The sequence below is a fragment of the Dermochelys coriacea genome, chromosome 9 (assembly GCF_009764565.3).
Source record: "Dermochelys coriacea isolate rDerCor1 chromosome 9, rDerCor1.pri.v4, whole genome shotgun sequence".
In the NCBI taxonomy this organism is placed as follows: Eukaryota; Metazoa; Chordata; order Testudines; family Dermochelyidae; genus Dermochelys; species Dermochelys coriacea.
The window spans coordinates 83,176,220-83,187,113 of NC_050076.1; the positions used below are offsets into that span (position 1 = coordinate 83,176,220).

General features: G+C 40.6%; 1 protein-coding gene across 4 annotated transcripts in view; it reads left to right on the forward strand.

Moving 5' to 3' along the window:
* Nucleotides 1-4,117, forward strand: part of LOC119861603 (ubiquitin carboxyl-terminal hydrolase 12-like) — a 41,477-nt gene extending 37,360 nt beyond the window's left edge. For 3 of the 4 annotated variants that reach the window (XM_043492135.1, XM_038416920.2, XM_043492136.1), the window contains one exon: nucleotides 1,649-4,117. In XM_043492135.1, coding sequence (XP_043348070.1) covers nucleotides 1,649-1,750 — 102 coding nt within the window. In that variant the 3' untranslated portion in view covers nucleotides 1,751-4,117. The remainder of the gene's footprint in view (nucleotides 1-1,648) is intronic. The other variant, XM_038416922.2, reaches the window with a different exon arrangement.
* The last annotated feature ends 6,777 nt before the right edge of the window (nucleotides 4,118-10,894 follow it).

The window sequence follows — 10,894 nt, forward strand, 5'->3', positions numbered from 1 at the left end:
TACTCACTTTGGCCCAAGTACCGTGGTGCCTCAGTGCCATTGCTCTCTCCCTCAGAACTGAGGTGTAGAGAAAGGAAAAAAAAGAAAAGGCCACTGTTTTTGTCTTGAATATTTGACTCCATATGGATCTGTGAGCTCAGAACCAAGATGCTACCTATTCTGAGAGGCTCCTTCATACCAAGGGGTGTACCTCCCGCCTATTCTGTACTAATAGCCATTTTGGTGTTAATGAGGTTTCTTACACAAGTTGTAGCTTGGGGCCTTCCTCTGTGTGTTCAAGCAGAGAACGTTCCCTGTTTCCTCCACCCAAAGCAGAGTTTCTTCTTTGGACCAAGAATCTTGGTTCTGTGATATCCCAAGGCCATCTTCGCTGCTTTGTGGGATAGTATTAAAGGTCACCCACCAATTCTTTCCTATTCTTCATTTCTCTCTGGTTCTGAAATCTTCTATTTTGGGGATAGTAGAGGAGATTACAGCTTCAGTCACTCTAGACTGATTTCCTCTTGGCTCCACACCTCAGGCCATCCTCTTATCCTGGTGGATCGTGTGACTTAAAGGCATTTTAAAATACTAAAGGAACCATTATCTGCTTAGCAACACAGGTCATGAGCATTCATTCCAGTGTTTCAGTCTCTGTACTGGCTCCCCATTGACTACAGAATCAAATTCAGTCTTACATGGGATTAGCTCTTGCTGCCTGAGACTTCTTTTCCTGACACTGGCCTCTCAGGACAGCTGCATTCCACTGGAACAATGAAATTGTTGACTAATAATGAGAAATGACTCATTCTCAGAAGACGGACCACGACCGCAGAGCTCACACCCACAAGAGATAATGACCATAGGCCTCGTGGCTTTGAGAGCAAAATGCAAACTCATTTTTCTGGCTGTGCTTTCCTGCAATAATTTTCTTTGTTTTAAATTGTGTAGACAAGAAATGTATTCCTGCCTGAATTGAAAAGAAGCTATTTCCCTGTCTAAATACTCATGAGGTTCTCAACATCACACTGGTCAGCATTGTACTAGATCCCAGGGAGAGCAAGCTCCATTTGTGGTATACTCTTACAGAGCTAATGTGAAAATAGTGACTGTGTGTTACATTATTGATAGGTGATCCAGATTAGTAACCAGTAGTGCAGGAGTTCTCTTCATTTTTGAAGCCCCAGTAACTTCTTGCGAGGTAGCAGTTCATTTAGACTGCCTGTTGAATTTACTAAAAATTTTGTGCGCACTCCTTATTATCTGGTGGAGATATTTTCCTATGTTAATAGCAGACTATTTTTCATCTGCATGCAGGCTGCATGGCTTTGGGTAAGGGAAATTGGAGACTCCAGTTGGTAGAAAGAGCTGAGGGTGAATGTCAGCTTGAATTTTTAGAGCAGGCCTTCATAGAGCCCTTGTAGGTGCACTGTAGCTTCACAGTGCACTATTTTTTTGATCTGATAGTTTTATTAATTTATCCCGATTTAATCTTCTCCAAATTAAGCAGTTTAATCTACTGAAGAAATGTTTGGTGTATTAATTTGGGTAGCTTTCAGTCAACTTCTTCCATATACTAAACTGAAAATAGTATTTCATTGGGGGAGGGGGTGTGCTCAGTGTTGGTTATTTTGAGTGGGTCTAATCTGAATGTCTTGTTGAATTGCAGAAAATTGATGCCCAGGCCATTGAAGAATTCTATGGGTTAACATCAGACATTTCCAAAAACTCAGAATCCGGATATATCCTCTTCTACCAGTCAAGAGACTAAAACTGAAATGATAAATGTGTACAAATAAAAGAAAAAAGGGATCAAGGTTATGTCCCAAGTAGGACATCAGTGACAGCAGAAACAATTCCTCATCATTGCTGTAGGACCATGAGAGATCCAGCAGGGAGAAGAAAGGTTTACTTCTGCCATTTCTTGGAGGATGAGTGCTGTCTTCTATAACAAGAAGAGCTTTTGCTCTGGTTTTCTTTCTGGGATTTTTTTTTACATTGCTAGCTTCCAAAATCTGGGTTACCTCTACTTGAAACCTGGCTGCTTATTTGTTCAAGAACCGAAGAAAGGTTTTAAAAGTAGCATTGTGGAATTCTTTACCATTCAGTGTCAGCCTGAGGCTATACCTTGGAGTCTGTCATTGTCGTTTTTCTGTATTTTAGCAGAATGATTTCAATATTCAGTGTCAGCTGAACACATATTTTGAGATATGAGCAGCAGCCAGTTGCTGGATATTTTTGGTGACTCAGACATGCGAAACAGTACAGTGCTAAAACATTGGAAACGTCAAGTCTGTAATTTTTAAAAAGGTAGACACCAAGCTATTTCTGCAGCATTATAAATCCCTCAGTATGTATCATCTTGGTTTTAGATAACACTAATAGCACTCTTTTTTGTATATTTTTAACTTTTACTATCCTATTCCCCCTCCAGAAGATGTAATTTTTTTTCCCACATTTAACCTAATCTGTTGTATTTTTTAATTTTTTAAGCAAAAGTTTGACTCTCAAAGCCACAATGTTGCAAATTCAAGCAAAGAAGCAGTTGAGCTTTTAAAGTGCATGTCTTGCAACCAGTTGTTAAAGCAAATTTAAAGTTACAGTATTTCTTGGAGCTATTGCATATGCCAAAAGTGCCCTCTTCTGAAACAGGATCTGTTCAGCATTTCATTCAGTATATAGTAAACAGATGCAGGATCGTTTCTGCCTATGATAATACACAGAAGCAGCACTAATTGTGAAGAGTTAACCAAGGAAAGCATTATTTACATAACTAATCCAGTTGTTCCTAGTCTTTGAAATAAGAAATTTCCATTAAGGAAGAAAAACAAAAAACAAAGGTTAACACACACTACCTTGCAAAGAGTTCCTCTTCATTTTTTTGGTTACATTAGTTCTGTCATGTGAATCATTGCGCCTGAAAATGCTCTCTGGTTTGATATGCACTATAGGCCTTGCTTAACAGGGGAAAGGTATGTTTGTCTTATGAAGACTGAATTTAAGAAACTATCCATTACAAATATATATAGTATAATCTCAAGGATAATTAGAAAGAAAAGATTAAAGGGAATTTATAAGAAATCTCTAAAACCCTTTATGTAATTTTCTCTTTGAAAAGTCCTGTTACAGTGCCAAAGCTTGTCATAGCTGGCTCTAAACCAGGAGTGGAAATTGATATTTTCCTTTCTTCATCTTGTTAAATAACACCAAAGCTGTCTTCTACCTTGTTGGTCTTAGTACAGCACTTCGTAATACGCACTGGTGATTGTTATCTATGAGGACATTTAATTTATGCAATTCTGTGATTTGTATGGGATAAATAGAATATTTTACCAAAATATTGTCCTCATGAAGACAACCCATCATATATATGCAGTCCTTTATGGAGGCTATACTCATTATCTGTTCCCTTTCATAGCTGGAAACCTCCTGTTAGCAATTAATTCCTTTCTTTTTAAAATGGAAGTTAGTAAATACTAGCATATTCCAATTGGGTACAAGTTCCATCCCCTCCCACCTCTCCTTCTCCAGAAGAAAATGTATGGACAGTCAATTCCTGATTTTTATTATGCAAAGTACTCTCATTTTCAGAGATTTAATCAGTAACCGTAAAATCTTTTTTGTCATCTTGTTGTTCCTACTTGTGTGAAAATTGCTCTTGGTTAGCAATCCTCTCCCCTTGTTCGCAGACAAACCCAGAGCCCCTGGATAATGACACTAACAGAAATCTGTAATCAGTAACTCTCGCAAAAAGGAGAGCGCACTGAGTTTAAAAAACAAATTTAAACAGTCAACACAAAAAAGTGATGTAGAACACTATACATGTATTTTGTATATCTGGTGATACATTTTTACAAATAAAATACCTGATTTGAAAGAGAGAATATTGAAAGAATATATACTATAGATTAAAAGAACCGTTAAAAGTGCACTTTTGCTACAGATTTATAAGGAAACTAAATGGGATTAAATTGGAAGAGAATGGTGTGATGTTACTTCTGTATAATTAATGACCTCACTTGTCTCCAATAAAGGTCATGTATGTTCACTTGCACATGGCCCAAATGTTTTTCCTTGATTGGTGTGAATATCACTCGAAGACAAAAAAAATAAAAGTAATTGGTTAGTTTTGACAAGAGTGAACAGGGCCCCTTTTGTTTTTTCTTCTCTCCCCATTAATTTTCTAAGAATATTTGTTGGTAACTAGTACCCACGAATCTCCAGCTTCACCCAGTCCTTTAATTGTTAGACTTCATTCACATAGACTGTGGAAGGGATGGCTGTGGGAATGGAAGGGCTATGAAAGGAATCCTTTGTCTAAGGTAGACTTTGCAGGACATAGCTGCTCAATATTTCATTTTATTAATCTGGTGTTAACCCAAGTGAAAAGATTAAAAATCTATCTGGTGCCATACATGTGCTTTGATCTTAATGGCCAAAGATGAAGTCCCTACCCTGAAGAGTTTGCCATCTATGTGAGTTAACCCACTTCACTCAAAGGGAAAACTTGGTGAGTAAGGAGTACTCATATAAGTAAGTTTACAGATCAAAGTATATGGATAAGTAAATTATATAAGTAAGAGAGGTTCTCTCTTTAATAATAATAATAAAAAAAAAGAATTTAAAATCAGAATAAATTCCCTTCCTTATCTTAGTAGATATTGGCAATAAGCAATGGAATCAAATTTACTTTAGAACAAGTGGGGGTAATGTCCATTGATTCAATAGGTATTTTACCTGTTTGCATCCAAGATGAATTTGGTCCATTGTAGTCTGAAACAAATATGAGAAATTAATATCTGATTACCTCAAAATATAGCTCAGGTCTGAAAGGTTCATGATTTGATTTTATAGTATATGCTTCTGCTGAAATAACTCTGGGCCAGAGTCTGCCATTTTTACTCATGCTCAATAATGGTTCACTCCTCAAGTAATCCAGTTCGCTTCAATGAGATCGCTCCCTCCAGGAAAAAAAATAGTGCTCAGTGAGAGAGTGGCAGATTCTGGTCCTGTAGCCCATTTATCTCTGCAAACGGTGACAGATAGGAACCCCCACACCGTACCATTATGTTGATATTCCAGTAAATCCCACAATGTGTTCATACACATGAGTACCTGCCCCACAGAGTTTACGGACGAGGAACGTTGTTTGTGAATTAGTATTTGTACTTGGCACATTCTAGTTAGCATCCCTAGAGTTTGAAGTGACCATGCCAGCTCAGTTTAGAAGGCCTTTAAAACAGATCCGATTTGACTGGTACAAGGAGGCAAATAGAATAATAAAGGTCCGTGAGACAAGTAAAACCTTCCTTCTCCAGTCCTCGGTATTCAGGGAAAGGAACAACCCCCTGAAATGTAATTAATTCTATAAATGTGAATTCCTGCTAGCATTTGCTATTGTACACTATTAACTTCTGGAGGCTTCCTCCCATTTTCTGTGCAATTTGCTTCCACCTACACAGTCAGTTGGCTTTGTTTTGAGCTTGGTTCACATGTGCAGTGGTAAAACGGGATTAGATTTTTCTCTGCAATGGAGTTGAATAGTTATGGTTTACAGTATATATCAGGGGTGGGCAAAGTACGGCCCGTGGGTCTGATCTGGCCCCTCAGGGCTTTGGAGCCAGCCTGCAGAATTGCCACCCTTGTGGCACTGCGGGCCCCGTGCTGCTGCTGGAAGCGGCTGGCACCACATCTCTATGGCCCCTGGGGGTGAGGGGGCCAAAGGGCTCCGTGCACTGCCCTTGCCTCCAGGCACCACCCCCCGCAGCTCCCATTGGCTGGGAGCGGGGAACCGCGGCCAATGGGAGCTTTGGGGGAGGTACCTGCAGGCGAGGGGAGCGCTTGGAGCCCTCTGCACCCCCTCCCCCAGGTGCCACAGGGACGTGATGCCAGCCACTTCTGTGAGCGTTGTGGTGCGGGGCCAGGGCAGGCAGGGAGCCTGTCTTAGTCCCACTGTGTGCCACTGCCATCGCGGAGCTGCTCCAGGTAAGCAGCGCTGGGCCGGAGCCTGCACCCCGAGCCCTTCCTGCACCCCGCACCCCAACCCCCTGCCCTGAGCTCCCTGCCGCACCCTTCTTGCACCCTGCACCCCTTCCCTGAGCCCCTTGAACACCTCGCACCCCTCTTCTGCCCCAACCCCTTGCCCTGAGCCCCTTCCTACTTCTGCACCCCAATTCCCTGCCCCAGCCCTACATTCATGGCCATGCAATTTCCCCACCCAGATGTGGCCCTTGGGCCAAAAAGTTTGTCCACCCCTGGTATGTATGGTATTAGTGGAGTAATTGCAGTTGTGTACCGGACAATAGCATGGGTTAAGAACACGAAGATTCACACATTTTTCTCCTTATTCCTTTAGAGACTGAATATTTTGCAAAGAGAAGTGACTTGATCTTTAAATGAATACTGTTTATTCTTTACTCTGAGCCGTTTACTTTAGCTAACTGCTCTTGGCATTGATATATGCTTTGAAGGGAAGCACCCTAGTACCCTCTCCATACTATAACCTATTTCTGTTTGCAGTAATGCCTAGGAGCCCTAGTCATGGAGCAGAGCCCCACTGTTCTAGGTGTTGTACAAACACTGAACAGAGAGCATGTGGCAATGTTTGATGCTTTCAAACACTGACAATTTAATACAGTTGTAAACTGGTTCAGAAACCTTAGAATAAGACTAGTTTGGTGCAGTAATCTCTATTCCTTATGGTAGTATCAAGAGGTCATAATCAAGGTGGAGGCCCTGTTATGCTAGGCGTTGAACAAAAATATAGGAGAAAGTCATCCTCATCCCAGAGATCTTATCCTAAAACAAGGAGGGGAGAAATGGAGGTGGGAAGACAACAATAACATATGGTTATACAAGCTGCTTGTTATGTGCATATTTTGGTGGTTCTAAATCATTTTTAAGTTCTTAATATAAGATAAAATAACTAAGTAGCTGCCAGCAATTTCCAGTGGGCACCTGAATCATTCTTTGTTAATGAAGTTAGGAAAAGAGTCAGCTACCAAATCCTTGTCCAGAAACTGCTACAGCTGTCGTAGCAAAACCATGCTGGAAAATATTGTCATGCATAACTTTGGGGTTTGAGCAGTAAACACCACACAAGTGTTGGTAAGTGTCCCTGATGTTGGCCCACCTGAGCCACATATAATTTGAACTTCACTTTGGGTACATATTTGACCAGTCAATCTTATAATTTTGTTTTTCATGATTATTTGTAATCCTGTGGGATGTATGCGTCTTTTGGGCTTCCCCCCCCCCCATAGGTCCTCCTCTACCCAAACTGCAGAGGATGAGAGTCTGTTAGAGCCCCAGTTAGTGTCTTGGCTCTTTAACTCAGCTTTTGCTTTTAGCTTGGGATGTCCGCAGGTCAATCCCTTGTGTGTTGGCTAAGATGGTTTCTGTCATGTATTCATGCTAGCAGAATTTCTGTGCTTGAATGTTTGTTTGCAGAGAGAACCTGGGATAAGGTTAAATTGTAATGCGCCTTTCAATTCTAAGCAGACAATTTTGTCCATATCCATTCAGGTGTAGTTAAAATACAACAGTGCTCAAACATTGCTTAAGCATGAAGCTTTTTCAGTATTTTCCCCTCCATTCTCACCCAAGAGCCCCTCATTTTCCATACAACAGTGGTTTAACAAATTGCAGGAGATAGGACGGGGTGGGAGAGGGAGAACTGAGTAGTATTCTTGGCAATAGTTTCCAAATACATGATTTTTTTTTAAATTGTTCATTTTGAGTTTGTTACAATATTTTTCAAAGCAAAAGGGCATCGGCTTGGAAAAAATCCAGATCATTTCTTAAAATTTGTTTGGAATCACTTCAGTCCAGAGCAAAAATGAAAAAGCTGAGTCACATCGGCTGCCATTCGACATATAGATGTAAAAATTCTGGCAGTCTGTACTGAATGTTGCTCATCATCTTAACGATAGATGATAAGGGAATGAAACATTTGTGTCTCTGCCATCGGCATTTGACAGCTATGTTGTTGAATGCCCTTTCTGTCTCTTCTATGTAAGAAAAGATGAGGTTTCTAAGGAACTGCCTATGTATTGAAAAGGTTATTCAAAGTATGGGGACCAATTTATTCTTGAAGCATGAAGTCCATTGAAGTAAATTGCTACAGGGGCAATTTAGATTAGATATATACAAAGTTGGTGACAACAAAAACAGGCAATGGAATAAGCTGCCAAAAGTAGTAATGGGTGCTAGAAGGTTAATTTTTGTCACAACTGGAGAAAGTGAAGAGCTGGTATAGAATCAGGACTGGAAGGGACCTCAAGAGGTCCTCTAGTCCAATCCCCTGCACTCATGGCAGGACTAAGTATTACCTAGACCATCTCTGATAGGTGTTTGTCTAACCTGCTCTTAAAAGTCTCCAGTGATGGAGATTCCACAACCTCCCTAGGCAATTGTTTTCAGTTAGGAAGTTTTTCTTAATGTCCAACCTAGTCCTTCCTTGCTGCCATTTAAGCCCATTGCCTCTTGTCCTATCCTCAGAGGTTAAGAAAAACAAATTTTCTCCCTCCTCTTTGTAACAACCTTCTACATACTTGAAAACTGTTACCATGTCACCTCTGTCTTCTCTTTTCCAGACTAAACAAACCCAATTTTTTCCATCTTCCCTCATAGGTGATGTTTTCTAGACCTTTAATAATTTTTGTCACTCTTCTCTTTCCAATTTGTCCACATCCTTTCTGAAATGTGGTGCCCAGAACTGGACACAATACTCCAGTTGAGGCCTAATCAGAGTGGAGTAGAGCGTAAGAATTACTTTTTGTGTCTTGCTTACAACACTCCTGCTAATACATCCCAGAATTATGTTCGCTTTTTTTTTTTTTTGCAACAGTATTACACTGTTGACTCATATATAGCTTATGGTCCACTTTGACCCCCAGATACCTTTCCGCAGTACTCCTTCCTAGACAGTCATTTCCCATTTTGTATGTGTGCAACTGATTGTTCCTTCCTAAACGGAGTACTTTGCATTTGTTCATATTGAATTTCATCCTTTTTACTTCAGACCATTTCTCCAGTTTGTCCAGATCATTTTGAATTATAATCCTATCCTCCAAAGCACTTGCAACTGCTCCCAGCTTGATTTCGTCCACAAACTTTATAAGTGTACTCTCTATGCCATTATCTAAATAATTGATGAAGATATTGAACGGAAACAAATCCTGAACTGATCCTTGCGGGACCCCACATGTTATAACTCATGTATAAGACTTAAAACTGAGAATCAAGTACTAATAAGTGGGAAACCACCTGCCATGTAATGTTCTTAGTTATAGCAATGCACAATGGCAGATGCTCAGTACCTCTTGGGATTTGGTCCTGTGTGAACAATCTAAGACAATAGGTTGGAAGGGAAATGACAGGAAGTTACATTATAGAGACAAGGTGGATGAGGTAATATCTTTTATTGGATAACTTCTGTATTTCTTGTGTGGTCTCTTATTGTACTGTGATCAGACATGACTGTTTTACCACAGAGAAGTGGGTAGAAGTGTCATCTCTCTTCCTATGAGATTCAGATAAAACAATGAGATACTAAGTCAGAATGAAAATACAGAGTGGATGATGGATGGCTAGCTTCAGCTAGATTGATAATACATCCTTAGCCAAGGGCAAGGAAAGTTAGAGAAAAGCAGGAAGGGAAAAGGACTTCAGAGAGTCACAAGGAAGAGGGCTTTAGAGACAGAATGGGGAGGTGGCAGAGGATTCACAAAGTGTGAAATATTCAAGGAAAACAAAATTTAGATACACTAAGGTGACCCTAAAGTGGGTTTAAGCAAGGGGATAAACTGAGCTTTTGCCCTTATTTCTCTGCTGTATCATGAGAGGGGTGGGGAGAAGCCTGATATAAACATATATTTGAAAGGGTTTATTTTCCTGCTTGTGTGCTTTTTTCTTTTAGGGGGGGTTGCCTTAGAAATATCTGGAATGTCACATTTTGTTTTTGCTGAAAACTGCAGAGATTGGGAGCTGTCTCAGTCCTCAGCCGAAGAGACTTGGGTTGTTGGATCTTTAACAAAGACAACTTTTCTCCCAAGCATTTCTCCTGTTCAGGTTGAGTAGGTGTTTCAAGCAGGCTGAATAAACATCACTTTCCTTCTCAGTCAATCAGGTTTCCCTTATATGGTATCTCTAGTGCCACCTACTACATCTCCAATCCTCCACAGTCTTAGAAAACAAAAAGCCAATAAGATCAGCAAGAGCTGCAGCCTGCGATTTGAAGACCATGGTATTTTAGTTTTTTTTTTTTTTAAAGTAAGTGATTTTAAAGCAAAACAAAAACCCTTCAAAAATCACTCTGAAATCTAGGGATCTAGTTCAGTGTTCTCTGGAGTCCACAGTTCAATTCTTGGCTGCTGTTCTGTGGATTGAGAGTTGCAGTTAAAAGGGCAGTAATTAGAACGCTGCTGTTCCTGTGTCTCGTGAGATGTGTCCCTACTCACAGGAAGTGCTGGCAATGAGACAAGCCAAAAGAAACCTGCTGCATTAAAAGGACTCTGCTGGAAGACGCATTTCAGGCTCCCTTAGGGGTACTGCTCTGAGCATTTGTATGAAGGAGTGAAAGTGCCAAATAGAAGAGGGGGACTGGGAGTGCTTCAAACAGATTGACAAGAAGGTGTCTATGGAAACTTCCCATTGAAACCTCACCAAGAGTGGAGCAAGGTTTGAAATGTCAGTGTTTTTATGTAATTAAAAGAATCCATGTGAATGGGAATGAAAGCACTACTAGTAGGAGGATAGCACTGTGGACACAGCCCTTACAATTTGGGGGATGGGAGCACCCCTTGTCACCTGTTTGCAATGCTCAGCAAATAAGGTCTGTGCCAGAGCAGTTGATTTCCACATCTGCTCCTTTCTGAGCTTTCCCAAGTGGGTCCATCTAGAGGAGTTGCTTTGC